The sequence below is a fragment of the Cygnus olor genome, chromosome 7 (genome assembly GCF_009769625.2).
Source record: "Cygnus olor isolate bCygOlo1 chromosome 7, bCygOlo1.pri.v2, whole genome shotgun sequence".
Lineage (NCBI taxonomy): Eukaryota > Metazoa > Chordata > Aves > Anseriformes > Anatidae > Cygnus > Cygnus olor.
This window is the reverse complement of record NC_049175.1, coordinates 12560066-12587941: the sequence shown is the minus strand read 5'-3', so window position 1 is coordinate 12587941 and position 27876 is coordinate 12560066. Positions and strand designations below refer to the sequence as shown.

At 39.2% G+C, this 27876-nt stretch overlaps 1 protein-coding gene and 1 non-coding gene across 6 annotated transcripts; both read right to left on the bottom strand.

The window, feature by feature from the left end:
- Positions 1–27742, bottom strand: CCAR1 (cell division cycle and apoptosis regulator 1). 5 transcript variants are annotated; one of them, XM_040564276.1, is made up of 26 exons: positions 27672–27735; positions 27373–27495; positions 20885–21057; positions 20267–20311; positions 19579–19611; positions 18409–18602; positions 17782–17896; positions 17510–17702; positions 16176–16308; positions 15695–15856; positions 15015–15240; positions 13656–13769; positions 12617–12783; positions 11713–11923; positions 10825–10908; positions 9997–10182; positions 8134–8325; positions 7321–7554; positions 6854–6965; positions 6544–6585; positions 5069–5151; positions 3811–3957; positions 3311–3431; positions 2496–2681; positions 1925–2130; positions 1–911 (listed from the first exon to the last, which is right to left on the bottom strand). In XM_040564276.1, the coding sequence occupies exons 2-26, from the start codon at positions 27443–27445 to the stop codon at positions 852–854; spliced, it is 3492 nt and encodes a 1163-aa protein (XP_040420210.1). In that variant the 5' UTR covers positions 27446–27495; positions 27672–27735; the 3' UTR covers positions 1–851. The 5 variants fall into 5 exon arrangements, with proteins under 5 accessions (XP_040420210.1, XP_040420211.1, XP_040420212.1 ...); XM_040564277.1 differs by having other exon boundaries at positions 19579–19605; positions 27672–27731; XM_040564278.1 differs by lacking the exon at positions 19579–19611 and having other exon boundaries at positions 27672–27742.
- On the bottom strand, positions 12935–12999 carry LOC121073606. Its single transcript, XR_005821836.1, has one exon. It is a non-coding gene; the product is annotated as a small nucleolar RNA SNORD98 (small nucleolar RNA).
- Positions 27743–27876: the final 134 nt, after the last annotated feature.

The following is a 27876-nucleotide window of genomic DNA, read 5'->3' as shown; positions in this document are numbered from 1 at the left end:
GGAAAGAAGTCCAAATTTAATTAAAGGTGACTTACAATGGTAGCATTTTGTCCATGTAAGGCATTATTCTGACATCTACTGGCCTGGTATCCAACCATACATATTAATACACTGCACTTGTTAAAAAGGAGCATATATATATTAATCCAAAGATAAGAACAATTAAGGAAACACAAATGACATACATTTAAAACAGGCCCATATATTTTCATATAAATTTCACAACTCTACCAGTATTGTGGTAGGTTTCTATTGCTTTCTTAACTCATATGCAACTCTGAACTACTGTATCTCAGGAAGCTTTATTACAAGCAGCTTTTGGAAAATTACAGTTGGAAGGGAAAAGAAAGTTGTGACAAGTAAAAAAAAATCCGAGAAGCTTTTAAAAAAATGTTTACTTGCAAAATTAAGCAGCATGCTATTTTGTGATTTATATTTGAATTTAAAAAGACTAATTAGACAGAAATAAAAATAAAAACCTAAAAATGGCAATTCTATAAATAATGAAAATTTTGATTTCACTAGACTTTAATGAAAAACATTTGGTAATTAAATACTTGCTACTGTTCATTATGTTGATGAACTTTATTAGGGTTAAAACTGTAACAAAGTTCATCCTAAAACATTTTGCAACGCAAAATTATTTTCACTCGAGGAGTGTCTCAAATTGAATGCTAAGAATTACAAGCAATCTTCAGAAGCAGACATTCACATTCATAAAACTTTATACATCTTTTGGAACTAAGATATTTATACTACTAAAATCAAACATGCATCACTTCCCATACATTCTGGTATCATGATTTATATTACATTATGTAACACCGTTCTTCTAAACAGCAGCAGTTTTATCATACGTTCGCTCCATTTTCTTTGGATTTCTGATCTCTATCTTCGCTTTTCACAATATCCTTTAAAGAAAAAGAGGGAGAAGACTTGAGTGCTGGAAATTTTATTTCTCATGTGAACTATAAAGTACTGCAAGATGAAAATACTGCTTAGCTTTAATTTTTAATACCATAGGAACTAGTGTCTTACTCAGTTTAGTTAAACCAATTCCAACATCTTCCTGAAAAACTGATGGAGTAGAAATTAAATGTGACAAACAATTGTAAATAGAAGCACAAAACCATCCCCAGAAGCCTCACTTTATAGTCTAGGCTTTTTTTTTTTTTCCCTTTTTAAAAAGCAAATGAAAACAGTTTCTGCAAAATCCATTAAATTATGGTAACATGTAACAGCTCTAACATAAAATACTGATATTGGTCAAAGATGTCTGAAAGCACTGGGCACAGGAGACATTTTCAGTTGTATTTTCAGTTCTAAAGTACTAGACAGAATGAACAAGGATATTTAACTATGGCTATTTAAGTGTGGAAACAGAATTACCCAGCTCCCAGGGATTAGCAGGTCTACAACACACAGTGAAATAAATGCAGAACTGTTTAATGATATGGATGGCAGTTAGATTGCTGCAAGTTACTGCCAGCTTAATAAGCTACAGCAATTTATCACTTGCATCACACAAGAGAAAAGGTCACAAACATTTGGCATACTTCTCTGTATGTGTGCTTGAGCTTTTGTAGATGTTATATCGCCTTTTCAAAATACATGTAGACAGAAGAAGCAGCAAGGCACCCTGATAGTACCAGTTTGCCACTGAGTAGCCTTCATAACCTCCATCTACTCAGGATTCCCCCAGCATTCCCAGGGAAAATGCAAGTATCTTTCCATACAGGGATGGGGATGCTCTGGAGCACTAGGCAGGTTGCTTAAAACTCATTTTACTAGAATACTCCTGATAAATTGAAATAACTATATTCTGCTTTGAAAAATTAATAACTGATCAAACAGAATAGTGTATTTGGACAAATGGGGATGGACAAGATCGGGACAGGAAAGCATTACAAAATAAACATCTAACCTGTTTAAGAACACTCTGTATTTCATCCATAACAGTAGCTAAATTTTTGATTGTCTTATTCAGCTGACCCTCAAATTGCAAATTTTTATCATCTGAGATCTTCAAGTTCTCTTGCAGTTGACTAAGGTCCTTTTTGACTTCTTTGAGCTCCGTAGACAGACTTTTGTTAGAATTCTCCAGATGCAGTATGGTCTTCTCATCCTCATCTTAAAGAAAAAAAGTCAGTCACTTCTAACACCTTGTACTTTGCATCCTAATATTCCATTGCATTCCAACACCTAACTATTAATTTTGAAAGAACATTAAAGACTGCATTGCATTACCATTTGGTAATACTCTAACTACATTTGAGAGTCTTATATTCAAGTTGAATGAGAAGTCAGGATTTCAGCATGGTGACAATGGTATTTCAACTACTGTTGGTGTGCAGGTTCAAAGGGTATGGGAAGTAGAAAATTAAGTTTATAGCATGCAACCAGCTAAGCAATCTAGATCACAAATTAGTTTATCTATTAAAAAAGTCTTAGCATCTTGCATCCACGTAAATACCACCTTCAAAGCAATGTCACACCTGTTTTTTCTTCTAGTAACTGAAGCTTTTGTTCTATCTCTGCCCGCACTCTTTCACTCTTCTCCAGCTTCTGTAAGAGGCTCCCAACATCCACCATAGCGCCATTGTATACAATAAGGCCAACGTTCTCTTCTATAGCTTTTGATTCTTGCTTTATTGTAGGTGATGGCAACAGTAATCTGTTTCCTAAATTAGATTAAGTAGTATTAATAAATAATCATTAATATTTTCAGTTGCCTACAGTTCCAGTGACTAATGTTAAAAGCTTCCTACATTAGTTTAAAAGCAACACCTCATACTAATTCAAAAGCCACACCTTTAACATGACAGAATTATGATCATAATATGGCCTCTTCATATGTAAGGAAAAAAATAAAGTTTAGATTCAGTTTGGTTTATCTATTCCTCAATTCTCTTCTCCCTCCTTACCCCAATCACAGCCACCCCCAAAAGCTCATGCTGTTTCATGACATTCCGTTATTATTCTTTTCCGCAGTCATTTGTATTCAAAAAATCACACTCCGTTCTACTACCTACAGCACTAATACTCCCGACTGCAGAGCTGCTGTGAACAAGAAGTGTTAACATTAACCTCCTCCTTCCTGTTCCAAGATACTAAGATTCATCCTGTAAAAGCAACAAGGTCTGGAAGCCAGAAATACTGAAAGTTATGAACTGTCCAAGATTTACTTTTCAAAATTGGCAGGTTCTCTGCAGATCTGAACTTGTTACTGTGAGAAAGCAAACATCTCGGGGCTCTCATATCATTCCAGAGAACTGTTTCTGTGCAGTTTGTGCTATACAAAAAATACTACCTAACATATCTTCCTGTAGTTCTTCCGATTCTTCTTGGTTTTCCTCATCTTTAGAAGTATCTGTTAGTCTTCTGTAAAAGCAGGATTCTCTAAGTACTACTTTATTAAGGAGCTTCTTGACCTAAAACGCAACCATGGACAAAGTATGGTATTACTTAAACACAGAAATTATACTACCTAAACAAGAATGTTTTAACTTTAAAAACTTACTAAAAGAACTTGCATAGATTTTTGGTTTTTAACATACTGGGGATTAAAATAAAAAAAGAAAAAATAAACTTGAGACAAAAGCTACATGTGCAATATGGGCATGTTAAAAAGCCACACATTTTTACTTTTTCATTCCAAAACAGCTTACAAATTATCAAATTAGTATTTCCTTGTAAATACAAAATGGCTACATAAAAACCAGGGATAAAGTATATAAGCAGTAGCCTTTAGAAGCTGAACTACATTTCTCCCCTCTATAGCATTCCTGTAATAATGAATAAATACAAAACCTGAGCACGTGATAGGTGTAGTCCAAGAGTGTACAGTATCTCCTCCATGTCCTTCTCCAGAAGGTATCCACAATGACTTTGATCAAAATAAACGAAGGCCATCAGAAGGTCCCTATTAACAGTTACCATTTGTGTTTTGTCCTTCTCCTACAGAAAATTAATTATGGGGTCATTAGGAAGCTAAAAATACCACCTTCTCTTCCTCTACAAAAAAAAGTAAATTTTTCAGTTAACCAATGTTTTCTTCTGTTCACTTTATCATCACTTTCAGTAAAGCCACTAATACAGCTAGCATTTACCTATCGAACTCAGATATAACATTAGCAAGCTATTTAGGACAAATAATCTTTCAATTATGTAGAAGATTTGCAGCACAATGCACATTAACACCTGGTAGACATAGTTTCTTTTTGTTCAAGCTAATGTCCAAAAGTTTGAAAAATAAACTAAATAAACAAGTGTAATAGGAAAAATCCCTTCTTTCCTCAAATATTTTATTGAACAGCTGTTTTCAAAACAAAATCCCCATAAACATATAATGAATGAGCATCCAGCTCTCACAGCTAAAGCAGTTCTGCAGTGTTTTCCATTGTTTCTGTTCCTACCTCTCCTAATATTCCTTGAAGAAAAAAAAAAAAAGAGAATCAGACACTTGTTTTATCCTAGCATTTATAAAGAAAATTCAAGCACAACAAATCTAACTTATGCTGTTCCTTAATCTGAACTATGAAGGCTAGCTATTGGCCTCATGACATATAAAGCATCCATTTTCCTGCAGGGAGATGTAGAAACACAGCTAATGATGGCATCCATTTTCCTGCAGGGAAATGTAAAAAATTTACATAATGATTTCCAGGCTTTACAATTTAAAAGCCAGTTTTTTAATCAAGCTAAGCTTCTGTTTTTGTTATTTATGAATGCAGCAGCTGAAAGCCATAGATAAAATAATCATCCGGCTCTTAGGTCTGCATACAGCATTAGTCTTCAGACTTTTCAGACAAATCAGTATCAGATTGGTATAAGAAAGTTTTTCCAAGAGATTTCACTCAGCAATCTTTAAAATGAAAATAACAGTAGCTTGTATGCACCTAACCCAAAGCTGACACATGTTCCCTTTTATATATGCATAATGTTTCACTCTAGAAGTGCTGAAGGAAACAAGGAGTGCAAATAGGTCTTACAGTGAAAACAAAGGTAAGCTTTCATAAAGACATCTCTAACAAGGCTCTATGTAGTTCTTAAGAAAGGTATTAATTACTTTATCTTTAGACGACCTCTCTTTGCAATGCCTATTTCCCTCTCTTCTGTCCTCCCGTTTGTTCATTTCCTCTTCATCCCGGTCTATAAGACACAAACAAAATTTAACACACCCACAACAAATGATTTGATAAACATTATCTCAAATATACACGTTCATTAAGAAGTTCACATAAGCCCCCTAACACCTGAAAATATTTCCCTCAAAAAGAAAGAACAAATGACAATTATATGAGTCCTGTTAAATTTGTTGTTTCTCTGATCTGTTTTTAACATAAGACCTTTGTCAATTTTATCCTGTAAATTCTTATTTACCTCACACACAGGATGGAAGACCTGAAAGAAACACTAACTAGGCCAAAATAAGTTGAGCCAACATCTATTTAAGTTGTGTGTCAGAAATTACCACAATTCTTGCTAATTAGGCTTGGCAGAGTCTGCATTCAGCTATGGTTATTCCTACCAAAAGCAGTACTGTTTGCTCTCAAGTATTTTACAATACATTATAAAAACTGTACCAACTGTATAATTAAAACCCAGTGTTTATACTCATGTGTGAGTGAGATATTAGTGGTGTATATGATCCTCTACTTTAGATCAAAGTTATGGTTCATATCACTTGTTAGATATGAAGCACAAACTGCACTTTTTTTTTCTTTAAAGGTAGGCAGTACAGTAAAACTAAAGATAAGAAAGAGAAAGAGGAACGTGACAACTGCAGGGACATATGGCATGCAGCTCTGTACCTTATGTACAAGTTTTTGGTCACAGAATCATGTGCCAAATTCAGCTTTAAGAAACCGCTCACCCTTCTTGTGAGGAAAGCTTTGAAAAAAAACTACGTATCACAACATTTATCTAATTTTGCCAACACATTTCTGAGAACCATGAGGTTTCTCCTGTACCTCCATGGTACGTTAGATTGTTCTCACCAACCCTGACTGGGAATGGCACAAGGACAGATTATGGGAAGCAGAAGCACTTTACAGAACAGAGAAGTCCAGGGCACACTCTCCAGGGTCAGGTTATGAGCAATTAAGGGTCATTTTGGAAATAAGAGATTAGCACCAAGTTTTTTAAGGCTGGTGCAGTACTCTGACAACTGAAAACACTTCTTAGAAAGTGCTGGGACTGCAAGTTCAGAACTACATCTCTAGCAAAAACTCTACCTAAGAGGACAAAACTCCACAAAAGTACAAACCAAAAAGTGTCCAGCTGCCTTACACCTTCCTGAATCTCTGAGCCAGGAAAGACTACTGCTGCTCCTAGCAGACAGGAAAGTTAATAGTCCCTTTCCCCACTTACTCAGACAAACAGAACTCCACCCAAACAGAAATCAACTCCTTAGAGCATCACGTAAAGAATCCCATACTGCATTGCAGTCTAATAAAAACAGGATGACATTTTAGAACTGATGAATAGGAAAAGTTAGGCACTTAAAAGTGGCTTGGTTTTTCAGAGGTGCCGAATACTCACATCTCCTACTGACTTCAATGGGAGTTGCGAGTGGTCTGCATTCTGAAAAAAATAAAACCACTTCTATATGCATGCCTTACTTTGAGTACCGCAGCTACAGTTTATATATAGATTATGTTAATAAAACGCCTAGCAGAAAGACACTTACATTTTAAGTAGATCTGGTCAGAATTACTGAAATAAAATTAGTGTAATAATGCAATTTTAGATTTTCTAGTTCCAGTGCCTCTTCCAGCTTGAAAGAAGCTGGTATATGCAGTGGCAATAAAAAAGTTTATCTGGAAGCCACAAAATTCCTAATTCAAGATACCTTCATCTTCATCTTCAGCATCTTCTGCCTCCATTGGATCATATTCTTCTTGGTTATTGTCATCTTCTGTCTCTTCTTCATCTTTACAATCATCTTTCCTTTTATCTTCCCTCTGTAAAAATTCCTAAAAATTAGTCCATTCAGAACTAAAAAAACAGGAAAGTAAAAACATCACACTAGCACTCACTCAAAATTTCAGTATGCTTACATTTCATAGGATCACAGAATGGTCAGGGTTGGAAGTGACCTTAAAGATCATCTAGTTCCACCCGCCTGCCATGGGCAGGGATGCCACTATGATATTTAGTCACATAAAAACACACACGCCCACACACAAATCTAAGTGATAAAGATGAATTGGGGAAGGTTTTTTTTTTTTTTAAATATAATACTCAAATACACCAGTCAAATTTTTACATGACTGATTATGATAGAAACACTAGCTGATATATAAGTTAGCTGCAGACCTTCTTTTCGTCTCTATCTTCTTTTTTATCTTTATCGTCTCCAGATTTTCTCCTCTTAGGTTTTGGTTCATCATTTTCTTCCTCTTTTTCTTCCTTTTTCTCTTTTCGTTCATCTTTTTTGCCTTTTTTGTCTTTTTTGTCCTCCCTCTCTGGGAGAGAAACCAGTGCTTTGTAAATTCTGACACCAAAATCCCTCTGAAGCATTTCATTGAAGAGTTCTGCAAACAATGAAACCTGCGCATAAAGAAGAACAAAAAGAGAACTGAAAATGAGTTTCAAAATGCATATTAAGAATTTGTACGCTTATGACTAAAAGAAGCCATCAGGTGTTATCTTACCAAGCTTTCACCATGTTAGTTTTACGCAGTGTTAAACTTCTTACCATTTGTTTTGAATTTGCAAACTTTAAAGAACTTTATACATTCTTCTTTCCTGTACTACAGTAGTTTAGGACCTGCACTAGCTGTGTAAGTTATAAATGCAGCTGAAAATATACGCATTTCTTCTAGATATCACACAGTGACTACATTGCTTTTGAAAACCCTGTACCAAATACTGGACTACTTTTTCTAGATATTGCACAAAGAAATTAACCCATTTTACATTAAGTTTTCTTGTGTCATGCTATCATAACTTGCAGAATTTAAGAATACTGCAGTTAGCATAGAATTAAAAAGAAACAAGAATGACTAACTTTACTAACTATAAACATTTCTATTCACTTGCTAGGCATTAGCTTTTTCTTCAACGCAATGTTTCAATGCAGAAAGCTCACTAAAAAGTAGCTTTAACATGACAGCACAGCTAAATTACCTCAAAGGAATGTTCTTTATTATCCTCTAATCTATAGTCCAGAAGAACGCTAAGCGACATAATGCTACAGTCAAACTTCCCACTCTTTGCTGCCCAGTTAGGATGCACAATGATGGCTGGTTCATCAGGCAAGATGTATCGTCTCTCCCGCCGCTGACGTTCCATTTCTTCTTGACGTTTTCTTTCCTCTTCCTAAATAGGCAAAACAAAACAACATGCAGCGTATTCCAAAGTTTCAAGATATTCAAGAGTTTCAGCCTATAAGTTAGTTTTTAGGACTCACTGCTTTGTAGGAAGTGAAGAAAAGCCTAAGGCTGCATAATGCAATGAAGATTACAGAAATTAGACCAGAATTTACAGAATGCATAATGCATCCATTGCCAACACTCATGTAAGAGTGAAGACTGGAAACCTGAGCAACACAAAGCAGGGCATACAGTGTTTAACTACACAGCAACGAGCATCTTCCAACAATTTCATGGTGCTAACTGCAGCACGTTTACTTAACATTGGAAGGAATCCAACTAGTTCACTTCAAGAAATGGTATACAAGCTAGTAAAGGAGTCAATGCTCTGGACACAAATTTTGTTTGTCCGGGTGTTTTTAGAGCTGTACGGGGAAGTCCTACTGTAGTTTATCTCTTACATAGGAACAGTCAAGGTTTCTACCATCATCATCCCAAAGATATCCAATACTGCTTCAACAACTGACAGGTAACTACTCACCCAGAAATTTTGGTTAGAAGAAATGCAATCTATAGATACAACTGATACAGATTTTAAAAAAAAGGGGGAGTGGTGGTGTTAAAAAAAAAAAAAGGTAAAATACTAAGCAGCTTATTAATTGCCAAGACAGGAATATTAAATTCTTATGAATATCAAAGTCACAGCAGAGATTACGCTTTCTGAAAAGCAAACACGATCAAACCTGCCTGCTCCTTATCTTAAAAGATAGATTTGGCAAGGAACTCCAAGACAGTTTTCTTCCTCCAAGCTATGTGAGAAGGCAGCAGCTGAAATAATTAGCAGGCACATGGCCTCTGCTGCACCAATAAACAAAATGTTTACACAGACAAAACTAAAACTTCAAATTATCCCATACTGGTTTGCAGGTAGGAATACACAAAAAGGCAGGTTTAAAAGCAAGTATGGAGAGAATGTTTTGTTACATTTATGCCCCTTTTCTGTTGTTGGGCTGCGGTGTTTTTGCACAGATCTTGTTCACCCTCATGAAATATCAGACCAGACTTAAATAGTACTGAAACTATCAACTGCAAAATTGGGAAACCTCCATGCATAAGAATTTTATCCAAATGTGAAAAGTAAGGTTTCATTATACAGAAAAAAACACAAATCCAAGCAAAACATTAGCCATGTGAAGAAATTAGACTGAGATACCAAAACATTTACAGATCAAAATAAACATTGCGACACAAATCCCTTACGGCTTGGACGTCAATAAAAGCCAACACAACTAAGCAGCTACTTTTCATATAAGTTTAACAAGTTAAGATCTTGTTAAATGCGCTCACCTGTTCACAAATGAGCATATTTTTGCTGGGGAGGTTGGCTTTTTTTTTCCTTACACTTAAGGTACAACATTAATTCAAATACCCTTAACAGAGTTGCACATTTCAGCTGACTTTGCTGATACAGGAATTCAAGCTTGCCAAGATTTCATTCCAATTCAGTAGTTCAAGTTACAGCAGGAGTTCCCAGTAGTCATCTGAGAACTACAAAATCTCAGCAAGGCACCATCCTGTACTTTTTAAACTTATAAAATTTTGTTTAAATATATATATAATAATTTATGTATTTATGTACATTTAATAAGACTTAAACCAAGGATGTCCAAAACCTAACCTCTTTGTCGTCTTCAGATTTCCTATCCTCCTCCTCTTCCTCTTCTTTCTCAGACTTCTCTAGCTCCTTTTGCTCTTCTTTTTGTTCCTCTACTTTCAGCTGCTTTGTCAGTCGAGCTATCAACTGAGATTTCAGTCCTTTAGAGCTAAGGGTTCGACTTTCTAATTCTTTGCGAAGGTCATTTACCTGGTAAGTAAAAGCTCTGTAAGTTATATCAACCAGCAACATTGCAAAACATATGATTAGCAGAAAAGGTGAAGTAAAAATTAAAGAAAGATCACTGAAAACTCAACTGCATTTTTTGAAGCTGTACTGTATTACGCTAGTATTTACTAGTATAAAATACACTACATTTAAAGTCATGTTCTCCCCAAAGAACTCTTTTTTGAGGGACTTCATAGACGCAGGGAAAAGATTTGGCAGTAGAAGGCTATTATTTCTTTTGTGGAAACTTTTTATTACGTTTTTTGTACTATTATTGCCTTTTTAAACTAACATTAAAGTATTTTAGACCCCACATTTTTAATATAAGTAGATATGACCAGATTACCGCAGAACTTTCATTTTCCAGTTAAACAGTATCATATGTGATACACTTTAATTGTACAAAGTTCAAAAGTTCACAATAGTTTTAATTATCTCTATTTATCTATTAAAATCATAAGTCACATTTTCATACTGTGATGTCATACATAATATCTACAAAATCAACAAGGAATATAAAACACTACTATTTTTTCCCCTCAGTTAAGGGAAAGACAGCTGTATTTCAGGTCCTGCTTTAAAAAAGAAAACGTATGATGGAAACAAGTTTAAAAATGTAGTTACCTTCATTGTTTTGGGATCCAGTTTAGACCAGTGTGTAGGCGTAGAGATCTCTTTAGCTTCTCCATCATCCTTTTCCTCTTCATCCTGACAAATGAAATTTAAAAATTATCATTCAGAAAGCTTGAAAGCATTTTAGTCATTTTTAAAATTCTGTTGCTGATCTGTGCAAGGTCACAACTGTTTCAGACAGTCTTCTCCTAAAGTTATTGTTTAGACAAGTTCACACACACATTCTACCACTTTTTAAATGATCAGTGCCACTCAGCCAATACAAGCCAGATCTGTGGAACACAAAAGGGTGAAAAGCAACACCACAAAGAATATCGGGGTTACAAAGACACTGCTGGTCTCCATTAACCACACAGTGTGTGATCTTCCCCCGGATTTTAAATCCCCCAAGTTACTCTTTGTTCAGTTAGACTTTCCCTTATTCCAAGATGTTGATCAGCCACATGGCCTGAAATTCAGATGTTTCAGACTAGTGTTCGTTCAATTTCAAATATCGCAATTAGAACTGGCCACAAGAGAGAATTTAGAAATTTTAGAAAATGGCAAAATGTTTAAAGACAGCTATTCATAAACTGCATCTCACTCAACAACTGGTCCCAGATTCCAGCAACTATTTCTACGGTAAAAAATTTTCTGCGCATCATAAGCACAATTTTATTCCATTTGTGATATCGGCATACGCATTTAAAGTTAGTAAACTAGCTGAAATAAAAATAAAAAACAACATTCACTACACTGCTGAAAGCTGGTTTACCAGTCATTGTTACCAGTTATGTTCCTCCTATGTATGTATGTTGTGTAGTATGTGATGTGCATTTTGTGCCTGTGTTCCTGTGCCTGTGAGAAGCAGAAATAGAAAAAGGGATTAGCGTTCAGTGCCTGTTCTCCATCAGCCTCCTTGCGTTCACCCTGAAGCTTCTCGACCAGCTGCTGCTTGTATCCTCGGGAGAGGGTTTCCCACTCTGAGCGGGTGGGAAGGCAATGCCAAACATCCGGGAAAAATAAAACCACTGTCTCCACATGAGCTGGAACTGTACGCCCCTTGTGGGTCTCCTCAGGGCGATGGTAGCGAATCTCTGCAAAACGGTACCTGTCGCAAGGGAAGAAGCATGTTGGAAAAAAAATTCTACAATACATTTTAAAGAGCCTAGATCACTTGTAGCACATCAAGTAAAGAAATTTTGCTGCAAGACCTTGAAGTTTATCTAAAGAAAAAAATTATGGAAGCCATATTTTCTCTTTCGGCACGTTTGTAAAAACGTATCACAATTGCAAAGGAAAAAGACTACCAAAATCCCATTTTACATTACTTAGCGCACAAAGGTTTAATGCGCAACTAGGAGGCACTGAAGCACTTTAAATTTAGCTTACAATAGACTTTTCTGATGCTAGTAAAATTGCTCTAAGTGTTAATACAGGACAAAAACTCATCAAGAGAAAATATGGCTATATAACCAACAGCTAATTTATAACGAAAGAACAATGAAATGAAGTTCTCTTGACGATCTTCTCCAGCTATGCACGAAATGAGAAATATATTCAACACACATTCATTAAAAATTACAGCATAACACCAAAATAAGTCCAGAATCTTTAATTAGTCCTTAATGCATTATTCAGCACAGTTGGCACCAATCGAGCTTACTACGAAAACAGAACATCCTTTGAGTAGTTTACCTGTGCTACTAACAGCACTGACAAAGAAAAAGATGTTTCTCTTCTTAATTTTTCATAATAGAAAAGTACTTCTATGGCGTACTTTACGTTGCAGTACAGTACTTACCATTGTGTGCACACACTTAAGTCAATCCCTGTAAGAGCCTTGCAACAACGAATAGCCGTCTTTATCAGCACGGAAGGGTCCTTTTCTGGATCAGGTCCATCCAGTGATGGGGACCAGTGTCCTCCAATAGCCATAGCTTCATCTTTGCCTTTCATACCCACTAAAAACTAGACAAAAAGAGTCTTCTGAATGTTCCCCTGCTAGGGGCAAAAAGTCATCTTCCCAAAGCGTAAAGAATATTTCATAGCACACACACTGAAATCCGTGAGCAAATTGTCACGTTATTTTGAAATCTGAAAATGAAAGTCAGTCAAGAAAGAGTTCAGTTATTTTTTTTCCACAGAGTATTTCAGAAATGGAATAGGTTTAAAACATCATCACTCATTCTTGTTTGCAAGACTTTCCATCAAGTTTCTTTATTGGTAGAGGCTTGTTCCTTCGCAATTAAAAGCCTTCTGACACAGAAGATAAACACATACTATTTTAAATGGCATCTTAATTCCAATCAACAACTTTGTAGATGTTCCTGCTTAAAAGTGACAAAGGACAGCTACAAAAGATGAGACCACAAGAGCATTATATCTATAAATTCACGCACTCCCACTGGCTTTAAGATGATGGAGTTTAATTGAAAAAGAACAAATGTGTTGTCTTGAAACACCACAGCACTTACAGGTTGTTCAACGTAACAACTGTTAAATTTCAATACAATAGTTACTTAACTGTTGCTTCATTTGTATTCTCATCACAGCTGAACCCTTAAAAAGTTTTAAGTGCTTGTAAAAAAGAGACTAACAGTTAATTAAATAAATAGGTTTCTCCAAATATCTATAGTTTGAGTAAGCGGAAGAAAGCAGTAAATATGAAAGCAATGAAGATAAAGCTCCATTAAATTGAAGAAGTGAAAAACTAGATCTCTGAAGAGTAAAACTGAAGCCATCGCTTAGCTGCCTTCAAACTCTTCCCTTACCAACAAATATTTTAAAGCTCTATAACCAACCTTCATTGCCAAGAGTATCTGGCAGTGAAGCATATTTACCTTTACAAGTCTAGCAGGATGCTGAAATCCATCACGAAGTTCTTGGGGATCTTCAGCCAGAGCACACGACTTGTGGTAGAGATCCTCCATGCTAGGACTAGCCATCAACATCACCTGGTGTGTAAATAAGATGAGTCTTGTGAAGGCCTCCCAGTATAACTGGTAAACAATGACCACAACTTGCAAACACATACATACCAATACTTCTCTTAATGTCACAAAAAATCAGAATAAGCTAAAAGGAAATTGCAGAACTGAGGCTTAAAGTGTCTGCCAAGGAGTTCTTTCACTCCCTCACCATTTGATATGCATGCAATGTGTGATCTTACAAGAAGACAAACCAACTGAAAGCATATAAAAGCAACATGCAGAATTGCTACTCTGCTTTGCATGTTACCGCTATGTACCAAATAGCCAAGAAGCACACTGAGTACATTTCTGGTTCCCGTAACTGACTTCTTCCATTTTGTCACAATCACAAGAGAGCCAGCCAACACTCATCTGCATTTTCTTAGCATCCCATTGGCCCTGCCAAACCTAACAAGCTCACTTTATAATCTAAACAGCTTAATATTATGAAACTGGATGCTATTTCTTAAGGTACTGAATATATTTTAAAGATCAACTTTCTGAAACAGAGTTCTTGCTCTGCATCAGTAGAATGAAAAAAAAAAACAGTACATCTGATACTTGAGCCAAGGCTTCAGACTTTTTATAGACAGTAAAGTAACTCTTCCAAAAATACAAGGGTTAAAGGCAGTTTTGTTTCTAAATTTATCTTTAACATTAAACACTTCTAGAACCCATTTTAATGGGAGAGCTAACACAGAAGGGTTTTAGGAAGATTCTTTTTGACCCTAAGGTCCTTTACATGTCATTATGGCCCCTTGTGCAACATTTTTTGAGATTCCTATAATCCTGCTCAATCTACTTTCCATCAAATGGTAAAGATTGAAATGAATCTGAAAGGAGTAAGAAAGAAAACATCACTAAGTGGAAAAGCACCAACTGCCCAGAAAGGATCCATAAAGGAAAACAAGACTCCAGTAACAGTTCAGAGTGAATTGCCTAAGAAATACATTCAGAGATCCTGCGGGAGATGTCTTTCTTTCCTGGGTGCAGAGAATGGAAAATAAATCTCAGTAAAAACAAGACATAGGACAGCTCTAGTAACAGGAAAAACTGAATTTCCATCATGATTCTACCAAGCTCTACCTACCTGCTCTTTACACAAAGGATTAAAATACTGTATTTTGCTCAGATCATTGCAAAAAAAAAATCATTTCAGTTACACTCAACCTTTTACTCTATTGGCAAAGAAATCTAATGAAGAGTTGTAATACTGGAAACTATACAAACCTTTGCGCTGTACAGATGGTCAGCATCAGGTGGATCAAGGACAGCAACGTTTTTATCTATAGGATCTACTTCTCTGTGCATTACGTAGAAATTACAGTAGTTTCCCAGCTGAAATGGTCTAGACATAGGGAAAGCATCCACCCATGTAAACTGAGCATCAAAGAAATCACTTGGGATATACAAGTTCTGGTAACGCCTCCTCAGCTCCATCATATCACAGCTACGACTGAAATAAACAACATTATTTGAAAGATGCAGCAATAAAAACAATTAAAAAAAAGCACATCATTAAGAGGTACATTCATTGGAAACATCTACTGTATATTTAACAGTGTATGTGTGTGTACATGTGTGTATGAATTCAGAGTAATATATTTAAAAGGTCACATATTAAGGATTACAAACACGTAACTACTAAACATTCTTCTAATTAAGGTGTCTACAAATTAGGGAATATTTATTAAACAGGGTTATAAACACATTTTGCAGTAGCACACAAAACCAACAGAGCCTAGAAAGTTTCATATACAAGGTTCTCAGCCATTACATAGTTGAACTTCCTTTAAAGCTATGATCATCATTTAACATTCACTAAACACGTGTGCTAACACTGCTCACAGTAGTTCGTGCCTGCTATTAAAGTGAGATCTTTAAGTAAAAATTTGGTTCTATAAACATACCAGTCCAATGAAAACTTGGAAAACTGAACTGTGTAACGAGGAACAACACGTCGTGGTCTTCGAGGTGACCTCTCCCTCTCTCGTCGAGGTGATCTCTCTCTGGAGCGTTTTCTCTGGGGTGATCTTTCCCGAGACCTACGTCTCTCTCGTTCTCTTTCACGACTTAAAAAAATATGCGGACAAGATATAAATATTTTTGCATGCTGCTAACACAAAGCTTTCTAGTACAACAGAAGCTAGACTTTTCAGAGATGGCTCACAGAACAGAAAGGAGAAATTCCTCACCGTTTGTTTCAGTATTCTTTACAGGAGAGACAGATAATGCAATTCTTTCATTTCAGACAAAAATGAACTTTTCACTGACATCTAATGGTAAAAACACTTGTGCGTATCACTGACTCAGTCCAGTGCAAGAAGCTCAGCTCTGTTAGACTAGATTATAATCAAAGCATTCTACAAAGACCTGTTCTCAACAGCATACCTCCTGTCATCTTTTCGATTCGGCATAGGGTCTCCTCCTCTGTCATTCCTCCCAGAAAATCTGGATGGGGGGTCTAGTCTTCGAGCTGGTTGAGGCTGTGAGACTAGACGAACAGGAGGCTGTAACAAACCACCTGAAACAAAAACATACGGCATCAACACATAACAGGGAGCAATTGCCTACTCTCAGTCACCAAAAACACTGCTGCTTTACAGCTGTTTCCCTTGTGTACATTTTCTAAAATAATTTGAGTCAGTAAGTCTATTATTAATGTCCTCCCCAAGAAACAAGACACCTACGCTCTTCTTCACTGATACAAACTGAGACTCAATGATTTTAAAAACTGAAATTGGTCTGAAAACATCTTTTTCACATGGAAGATGACCCAAATCTAAGCACATAGAAGTTACCTTAGTAAACAACAAAACCCTCTTTTGGAAAAGTAAAGGTTTTAAGATATATATATATATATATATATATATATATACACACATATATATATATATATGCTACATGCTCACAGAAATAAAATGTAAAATTTCTTCTTGATTCTATTCATAGGTAAAATAATTAGCTTCTTGTAAAAATTACTCTTATTATCCTGCTGCACTAATTCCCCAAAACATATTTTTGCTGTCTCAAGACAGCACACACTTAAATGACTGTTTGTAAATATGGCAAACATTGCCAAAGACTGATGAACACCTAGGACTAAATTAGATTGTAATAAGCATTTATCCAAAACAGTTCTGCTTAGGTGATCTTCTCCCCTTGCTTTTATTGTGGGTGAGAAGACAATGTCTTAACTGCGTCTTATTGTTATCAAGTCTATTACTGATTTGTCAGCCACCCAAAGTTCAACTGACACGACAACAGCCTTTGTTTCAGATTTGTTACGTTCACCAATATTTATTCTTGCAAATGTCGACTTGGCTGACTAAATAAAACAAAAACAAATACAGAAATAACGGTTTTAAGAACACCACTATGCAAAACCTAATTTTGTTGAACATTCCAAATTATGAAGAGCTACACTGCAATTATTTCTTTCAGCTCTGCAAATTGTCTGTAAAAGCATCCAAATAAAAACTACGTTGAATTTACTTCCAGATTATGAAATCCTAATAGGAATGACAAGAGTCCACAGGAACATCACTAACCAGGTGATTCTTGAGCTAGTGCAGGCAACGGGCCTTGCATATATCTGCAGAAAAGATGCACACTGAAACTGAAAAATAATGACCCTGCCCTTCTGCAGGATCCTTTCCTCATTACCTCACCTGTTAATTCAGTCAGACTAGGCACAAAAAGGACTTAGTACACTGAAGGAGCACCTTTCTGCTGCGGCTGCTGCAGCAATGGCTGAGGCTGTGTCTGAAGCAAAGGTGTGATTGAAGCTGCCGATATCTGTGCTTGCAACAAGGACTGTGGCTGCGGCTGGGCCTGAACACCAAACGCTGTCTGCTGCGCAATAGGCTGAAGAACTGCTGGCGGTGTCTTGAGCAACGGCTGAGCCTGTGTCTGGTTCTAACAGCAGAAAAGGAGTTGTGAACGAGCTTAAACCAGAAGTAGTCAGTACAAGCAAGACCGGGTAAACTCCATATACCTGATTTGGAAGCGTCTGGATCCTCTGTGCGTTCCATTTGAATGGCATATTAGGATTGTAAGTAGCTTCTACCAAAACTCTGTCACCCACCTGAGGTGTTTTTCCTTTAACAGCACTGCAAACATTACAAAAAATGCATTGAGAGAGCTTTATTTAGCTACAGAAGCTATTTTTACATTCGCAAGCTATGTTTAAAGTTGTGGAAAAGTAAACAAAATTCACTAAAAAAGCTCATAGGAAGAGCATCTACCTTCGGTTTGGAATGCAAAGAAATTTAATACCTGTCTTTGGCCCTAACACAGAAGTTCCCTGAACGATATTGAGGTAAGATAGGCAGATAGCAAAATACATGCATTTAATCACCCATAAATTCTGCAATTTCATATTACAATGAGCTTACTACCTTCCACATCTCTTAACTTTGGGTTTTGCAATAAGAAAATTCAAAATTCCACAGAAGGAATTCACATCTACTAACTTAATCACCATCTGATTTTCAGTGTTGACAGAGAACATGTAACTGCAGGGACTACCAGTGGAGTCACAGAATTATAATGCAGCAATCTAAACCTTTTCTCTAGGGAGGGAATCACAGAACACATCTGCAGACAACTATTTACACCTTACCTAAGTTGAAAAAAGACATCTTCATCCACAAAACCAAAGGTATCATGTAGTTTAGTAACTACCCCAGTGAAGACACGCTGCTTTTGTGGCTGCGTTTGCTGCTGACTTGAGCGGGGTGCTGGATAAGAAACTGTTATCTGGGCTGCTGGTTGAGGAGTAGATAGGCTAAGACTGGTAGGTAGCGCAACAGCTGGCTGTAAGCAAAATAAAACAAACTATAAATCTTATAACCAGCTGACATGCCTGCAAGGAACAGATCTTTTACCCGTGTAGAGAGGAGTTGATAATGTCTCTAAAGCAATTATTCTGAATGGAGATTTTCAGAACGTGGGAGTTTGTTTTTTTTAAAGGTGATCTTTCTTTGCTATTTTGAATGAAGATTGGCTTTTTTTATCCTTTTCTTTTTTTAAAAAAGGCCCTTTTTCCCCACATATGCACATTTTCTAGAAAAAATGTAAGACTTCCTTATTGTTTACAGGTAACTGATACAGTGGGCTGAAGAGAAGATAAATTCCCAACTCTGCTAGGAAAAAGCTTAGAGATTTCTCCATTTGTATCCCAACTGTACTGTTAAATGAGTTAGTAAGGGTTGAGGCTAACAAGAACCCTTCTCTAACTCCAGTTCATGTGCTTGCCTTCTTATTAAATCAGAATAAGGAGGCAAAATATAAGTTTTACACAGTAAAATAGTGAAATTAAGTCAGCTATTTTTACCTCAATTCTTTTCAAAGCATGTTTTTGTAAGTGAACAGTACGAGAGCAGCTTGCAGTGTGTTGAATGGTTTCGTGTTTTAAGCTTGTCAAGCTCAGCGAGATTCTTTTTAAACCTCTACATATCCGTATTGCAGTAGTGTTAGCAGGAAGTTAAATTCCTTTTTAAAGGAGATTTTTCTTGTTACTTACTGCAAAACAACTGAACACTTGAAGTTCAAACCAAAAAAAAAGTGCTCAACACACATTTCCTTCAAGATTAAGGAAAAGTGGTTGTCATTCAGTTTTTGAAACCAAGGCTAAGCATATTTTAACATCTGGATAAAATAAACCTGTACCAATAAATCGTCCATTCATATTAGTTCTTTTAACAGATTAAAAAGCTCAAGAAGTCACAAATTTGCCCTCTTGCATTATCTGTGTTTGGGGATGAAGACCAAACAATAAAACCAAACTAACCTGCGTTAAAATGGTCTGCTGAGGTTGCTGCAACTTAAAATAAATAAAGTTATAAATTAATTTTATATGGTTAAGGAAATTGTACAATTTTACCTCCTCTTTACAAGTAAGAGTTTTTTTGTTTAATGTGAGTCAGTTAATAGTCCTTTGGGGTTTGGTCATTTCAGTGGTTTGCATATCTATAAAGTTGTGCTCATTTGTTTAATTTTAAGATTGTGTAATCTAGATTTATTCAGTAAGCAGAAATGCTGTTTTCTTGCAACTAGAAGTTAATAGGAATATCAAAAAAAAGTTTTGGCAGCTGGAGAAGCTTATGCCTCTAATTTCCATGTCCTTTCTCAAAATCCTGTAAATTCAAAGACCATAAAATATGTAAAAGGGAACTTTTTTTGGACAGCATCTTTCCAGCAGTTAAAATACACGGCCCTGATTAGAGCAAAGTTTAGAAGGAATTGTGTACACATGGAATAGCATATAGATTTTTGATTTCTTTTTTGCATGAAGGTAGACAGGCTTCCATTCTGGATACATCTCTCCAAGTTTGTAAACTTCAAGCTCTCTTTCACTACAAAAAAATATTAGTTTAACAACTTCCCATGTAAGGATGATTTTGTAGACAAATCCTACAAGGCACATAACCAACAGTATTTTTAAAAATTGTGATGTATGCATTAAGAATCAGACAAACCTGTTGCTGTACACTATAGAGAGTCTGCTGAGGTTGTGAATATTGCTGAAACAGATAAAAGCAAAATATCTCATAAACAGAAAGCATTATTGCCCCCAAAACACCAAATACAAATTAGCTGCTAAGCATGTTTTAGATAAAAAGTATCCACATTTAACAATACAAAACATAACAAATAGTATCAATATGTACTACTTTTACACCAAATATTCCTCTTTAGACTGGACTCTGAAGCACTCTTCCTAGCTAGAACAGATTTTGTTATGCCTGACACATATAGTATCTAGAGCACAGCATGAAATCATGCAAATGCTATCACGTTACATATGGTGACTGGAGATACTTGGAACTTGAGACAGTCACCTTAGGTGCAGCAAAACTCCTTTTTCCCCAAAGGCTTTCCATAGCAACTCCATAACCATAATTCCCACACCTTCACTGATTAATACAGCTAATGAGAGCTGTAGGCCTACAATCCCACTGTTTTTTTAAACAGGTTTATAAAACAACAGTGAGTATTGCCCACTTGCTTTTCTCTTAGACACTTTTGCTTTACAGGGCCACTGTTTTATATTTTGAAAGTTCCTACAGACAAGAGCAAATGCTCCTTTTCGTTACCTGCTGTAATGCAGCTGCTGCAGCTGCAGCTTGCTGCTGTAAGGCAGCTGTCTGAGTCAGCTGATAGTTGGTCGGGGTCTGGGTAGTGAGGCCTGCTGCTGCCAGGGCCGTCTGCTGGGTGTATATTGTAGGAGAGGCTCCAAGCAGCGACGGCTGCTGCACGCCAAGAGCAGCTGAAACAAGAACACACACGTAAGCACAAAGAGCAGCTTTAAACAGAGGAACTTTCTCCCAGTTATCTGGGATGCAGTACGTGATGCTTCACTCCTGAAGTAGATAAATCCAATTAAAAAATTCAAGATAAAGGATCCCACCTCACTAGCTTCTTTTCCAATTTTAGAAATAGTACACCACAGCAGAGACAGAGACATATTTCCTTCTCTCAAGTTGCACAGGACTTTAAAGCTCCAGTAACTGCCTTCCCTGTCTCCCAACACATACATTCAAGAAAAGATGCAGTGTGCATATTTCAGGTTTTGGATGAGCCTGATGAAGATCCCTGCTCTGTTCTGTAAATCAATTATTTCACTCTCAGCAGCCTTCACTCTAGCAGCAGCTATGAAACTGAGGCCTATGGAATGCGTGCAGCTCTGGAAAGGCACATGGCTTAGTTTCACTCAGTACTGTCTTTGTCCCGGAGTGAGCTGGGTTTTGTAGATGTGGGTGCTGGTAAAGGAGGAACAGCCTCGTAACAACAGGGAGTTTAATTAGTCTGCACATATAAAGGGACCAAGTCAAGCTGTCTCCAGCTCTTACTAGGAAGGCTTTATGCTGCACAAGTCCAGACTGTCTGGAAAGAAAAAATAACGTATTTTATTGTCATATCACCTTTCAATTCACTGCAGAAGACTAAGCATATCATGGGCACCAGCTATCCACATGGTTTGCCTCTTATGCATGCGGTACTTCTGAACAAAGAATGATTAAGCCTTACTTAAGGAACTCTGAGGGACAGAAAACACTGCACAACGTAAGTCTCAGTAAAGAACTGCAAACCTATCTGGAAACCTGCTCCATCTTTGGCAGGGGGCTTTCAAGTAAGTTATTTGCAGCTGCACGATCAAATATCACTTCATCAGGCTATCAGTCTACTTCACATGTTCAAATGAAACTAAAAAGAAACTTGGCGCAGAAGCATGTTGCCAGCAAAAACAGGCTAGCCAGCCACCTTCAGAACTGAAGAACACTCAAGTTGAACAGGGTTCCTTTCTTTTCCAAAGTTATTAAAGACACACAATGAAATTAAGAACAGATTTACTGTAATCTTCCTGTGGAGTTTGTGCTCCACACTATTCTTCCTGATCCTAAACAAAGCTGCCACCCCTGACCCATGGATGCAGTAAGATAGCTTTGTTCTCAGCGAACATCACCATAAAATACACAAGCTGTAACCAACACGTTCTGAATGAGGTAATCCCCTCCACCACACTGCTCTTTGCAGCAGAGTAAAGATCTTTAGAACTAAACAAGTTGATGGCACTGATCATCTTACAGTTTGGAATGAAACCTGCAAGAACTCCGTAAGCAACGGTGAAAATAACAACCATTGCTATGATCTGGGTCAAATCCTGTCGTATTCCAGGAAGTCATACTATTTTAATAGTGAAATCAAGCATTCTACAGTACAGCAGTATTACAGTATTTCTAGTGTTACGTGAGACTTTTTCCCCTGGAAAATTCCAGCATTCACTTTGTTTTAGAAGCCAACTTCTCCTGTGACAGGCCCTCCATCGCCTTGATCCTCTCGCCCACTGCTTCTCCCACCACCAGTTCCAATCTGAAGATGAATTTCTGACCATCCAGCAGCACGCTCACCTGGAACCTCAACAGTGCCTTACATAACATGCCTCACACAGAACTTGAAATCTAATCTAAATGCTTTGCTGCTGTATCCTAGGACAGCTTTCACTTTTCCTGGCTGCATTACTTTGCTGGCTGATTTGAGGCAAATAACAAATGCATTAGTCTTTCCTCTTAGCTCTTGATGCTGAACAGAAATTCCTATTAGCGAATTCCACAAGTTCACTTAATGCTATTACCTTTGAATCTGTTTGACTACGCTAGTTGCTGTCATTCAGCCTCATGTTCTATTCTACACCAGCACAGAGGGATGAAATTGGCAAGCAGTGTCATCAAGCAAGTTTCATGAGCCCTCTCCTACTTTTTGTACCAGAATATCCACAAAAATACTAACATGCTTGCTCCCAAAACCAGATCTTGGGTTACTCTCCTCTTTGGTTTCTATCCTGACAATTTCCCCTTCCAGCATAACCAATAATCCTCCCTTTATGCAATTGCCAGCCCACCCTAAGGCTCTTATCCCATTTTCTCCACTAAGAAAAAAACATTTTTTCTACCACTACTACCACTTTATGAGCACTCAGTATCAACTAGGTACCGTGTCACCTACAAGACTGTGGATCAGCTTACTAACAATGGGCAAGAAGAGAAGACTGCTGAGATTCCCTTACAGACCAACATATATAGTAGCAAGTTTCGCAAAGATACATCTACTAATTTGCTATGAAGTATTCCAGGAGTTTAATCTGACTGCCTTTCACCCCTATGTACTCACCTTGTTCAAGCAGGCTCTGATCAAATGGATCAAATAGGGAATTGTGGTTGCATTACCACTAGAAAACAAAACAAAAAAACAAAAAAAACTACCACGGGGTGAGGGGAGAGCACAGTCACAGAGCCAAAACCTTACCGAGTGGGGAGCTGACACCTGACTGCCAGTTATTATTATTATTATTACTGGCAGCACACATCTATAGCAACAATAGCTTCTTAGGATTTACCACGCAGTAAGTACAATGATGGAGATACCCCCCTTCAAAGGCAGCCTAAACAACTTGCACCAAATACCGCATGTCAGTCTGAAAGGGCTCAGATATAGGCTGGAGTCCTAGGCTGCAGCTCAAGCACCCTTCTAGGTCACAGAAATTTCTGTTGCAGCAGACAAATAATAAAAAAAGGATAATATTTAACAGTTCCTCTTGCTGCTTCTGAATTCCAGAGGTGATTAATACATATTTACGTATTACAATAAAGGAGTAGCCTATCCAGGACTTTGGATGCCTCTCAAAATTCACAGAAATTGACTTAGTTTTTTTCTTCAAGCTTAACACCCTTGCAATATAAACTCCATACAACCTGCTCCAAAAAAAAAAACAACACTCAACTGGCACACAATAGAAACTAGTCTCAATGTATTCACCACAAGACATCTATTTAGAGCAAGCCAGCAAACTGTGCATCAGCTGCTATTTCTTAGTGGCTCCCAGATGCACTGCAGGCTTGTCTTCCTTTTACACATTTCCCAGTCATCTCCTAGGGGCCACCACCAACAATAAGAGCATAGCTGAGCTGGAGGGACTTTTGTTTTCATCAGCTGCGCTGTTCTCCACTGTAATGCAATTAGGTCTGGATATGGCAAAGAAGACAGTGCTCATCAGCCATAACACAGCGCAGCACAGCTAGGACTTCCCCTTAACTACAGCTCCATGAAAACAGGTTTCACACTGCAAGCAGAAATCTCAGTCTTGAAGAGGGCACACGCTAAGCACTGTGCTACGAACACAACACGTGCTGAGAGGACAGGAAGGTATTTCCCTGCGCAGGCATTTGAGGAATCTGCACATCATCAAGCCAAGCCAAAAGGATAAAGTGCACTTAAAGAAGCAGTCTGTGCTATCTAGGAATTTTATTTTTTTTAATGTTCTAACACTCAAATTTCTGCAGTAGGTATAATTTATACTCGAACTATGCTTAACCAGTGTAACAGCGACCTCATTCTTTTTTCAGTCATGCGATGCACAAAACCGTGAGACGAGGACTACAGAAACAGTTTTGCTATAATGCAAGTAGGAGTCTCTCTTCATACACAGGTATTTGCTAGAACCTGGAATTACCTGTTTCTCTTCTACTACCAGAGGCACAGACAGTAATTAGCAAGCAGCCCCAAAACAATCCCAGGAACCCTTCATTACTTGGCACGTAACTCTACAACTACCTTAGAGTAAGGCACCTTAATTAAAAAAATCTTAACTCATACAGTGACTTCACCAGGAATGGCCAAGACAGCATTTAAGTCAGCAATATGACTAAAAAAAATCCTGAAATTACCTTTCTGCAGTGATCAAATGGGGCTTTACCATAACAGTCACCACTTTTGACTACAGTTTAGGAAAAAGCTACATAACACGTTGCTTGTGCTATGAAAATCAAGATCTTTCCCCCATACATAAGCACCTTGATGCTTTGGAGAAGGAAGAGATAAAACAGCTGGCATGCATAAATATATTTAACATCTTTTGTCAATCCTCTGAAAATATATCACAATTTGGTATATTTTTTAATCTGTTTACGAACACTGAGATATACAAGGGTAAATTTACAGTCTGCACAACTTCTCGAGCTCAGCCACAGGTGAGAAGTCCTACGCAGTCAGCATGCCTCAACACCGACAGCTTCTCTCCCCGTCTGGCAAGCAACCCGGCAGGACAGTCATACCTTCCTGGTGAAAGCTGCATGAGGGAGGACTGCTCAGCTGGAACTCAAGTTCTTCAGCTCTCAGCACACCACATGTTTTCCAAAGAGGTTTCCTGTGCTCCCTAGTGTAAGCCAGCTCACCGATAAAGAAAGCAGGGAACCAAGTGTGTACGGGGGTACTACAACAGGAGCTGGGCGGCAAAATCCCAGGGCCTGACAGTGGCTGCAGAGAAGGATGTAAGAAGCTAAATACTTTCAAGTGATACTGGAGAGAAGATACTGCAGTGGGAAGATGGACACTAGGAACAGAAAAAATGGTGTAAATACTGCAGGAAGAAGGCAAAAGTGCAGAAGTGGTGTCTTTAACAGCTCTTATGTTCATGTCAGGTGCCAGAATAGATGAGCAGCTAAGAATCCCTGGAGACACTGTCCTCATTGAGTAGGTGAAACATCTCTCTACTGATGCCAACTAGTCCTATCCCAATTAAGTTTTGCACTTGGCTTAATTTAAGGAGGCTGAGAAGTAGGCTAATCAAAGGCAGAGCTGGAGGAATAGAACCAGGGGTCTGACTTTGGGGTGTGCTTCTAGCGCCCCCACCCCATCCACCTCTCTTCCAGGGCTCCCTTCTGGTCCTTGCTCAGTGAGGTCTAAGATGGCTGCCAGCTCCTCCCCTTCAGCAAGTTTTTTGCAGCCTTCCCCCCACACGGGGGCCTGCTCCAGTCCGCAGACCACTCGTGTGCCACCACTTGTGGTGTGCCAGCCCGATGAGAGTGCCCCAGCCCAGGGGCTGCCATCCATCCCGTGGCTGCCCCATGCTGCCACCAAGTCAGGCAGCAGAACCAAGCAAAGTTGGTCTCTGCCATCCTCACCCGCTGTTTAGCAACTTCTTACAGAAGGAGAATGGTACCACTAGGATGAGGGAAGCGTGAGCTACTCAGAGAAACGGGGAAAACCGCACGGTGGTACAGCAATGGTTTAGGCAGAGAGCTGTGGGGAGGTAACCTGGGAGTGAATGTGGTTGAAGAGAAGGCAAAGGCACGTCAGGGCTGAGTTTTGGGAAATGCCGCGGGTGGGGAGGAGGCAGGTCCCTGGGCATATGCCCTCAGACTGGATCCGTGCCCAAAGGACAAACAGGAGATGAAGTAAGTTAGGGAAGAAAAACCCGAGTCAGGAGAAAGATGTCTGTTTGTTTGCCCAGACACGCACCTCCGAAGCATGGCAGGCGTTCCCAACTCCTGCTAGGTGCACAGAAAGTAAAACCTCTGACAAAAGACATGTGACAGCAACTCTCTATCAAACTAGAGAAAGATTCGGAGGACTACTGCGCAAAACCCAGGCAACTCTATCTTAACTCCTCAAAGCACTGCAGCTTTTTTTTTTTTTTTTGAAGCCATTCCACTTCAGACACCCTACAACATTTAGGCAACATTTTGCACACAAAAGGAGAAAAAGGCAGGCCAGGACTGGAAAAGAAAGCACTAAAATTCAGCACACAGCAAGCCTCACATTTCTGGCTCTAAACCTCCAATGCTATAAAACAATGCAAAACGATAAAACGCAGCCAGCTAGATTTTTAAAATCACGAAACTGCAGCCAAGTAAGAGTTCTCAGGTACATGGAGAGGCACCCTCTGTCAGCAGCAGGGCGATGCCTTTGGTCACAGGGATCTCTAAGTTCTAAGTTAGTGTTACAAAGGTGTGTACGCGCACACGTACCCCTCCCCAGGCAAGCAGTACATTTCAGAAGCCCCTCGCCGTACGAGTGCGTGCTCTGTGTGAATCAAGGCAAGTTATTCTGCCAGCACTGACTGGGGCCGCCCTGGCGACGGACGCGGGGCAGCCCTTAAGGCCACGGTTCTATGCTCCGTGCCGCTGCATACGGCTGGCTGCACGCACCCAGGGGCCGGTACCTGGGCACGCCGCTCGCCGCCGCCCCCCGCGCCGTGAGGGGGCCCCGCGGGGGGGCCGGGCCGGGCCGGGCCGGCGGCACTGACCTGGCTGCGACACCGCCGTGGCCGTGAACTGCGTCGCCCACGGGGGGTTCTTCTGTCCGCCGAACTGCGCCATGGCGGCCGGCACGGCACGGCACGGCACGGGCACCGCCTACCTCCTGCGACCTGCCGGGGCAAACGGGCTGCAGCCGGGGGCGCGCACGCCGCCGGGCCGCCCCACAGAGCGCCACAAAAGCCCCCCGGGGCCGCCGAGCCCCCTTCCCCCCCCCCCGTCCCCTCTTCCTCCTCCCCCTCCTCTTCCTCTCCCCCCTCCCGGGGCTCCCCGCTCCCCCCGCCGGTACCTGCCCGCCCCGCCGCCATCACGCCCGGCCCTCGCCGCCTCCCGCCCGCCCCCACTGCGCACGCGCCCCCCGGCCCCGCCGCCGGCGCGCGCTGCTGCCGTCACGGCCCGCGCCCGCCCGGCTGAGCAGCGCGCACGCGCGGGGCTGGGGGGGGGGCGGGGGATTGGGCGCGCGGACAGCTCGCCGCGTGCTGGGCCGTTAGGCG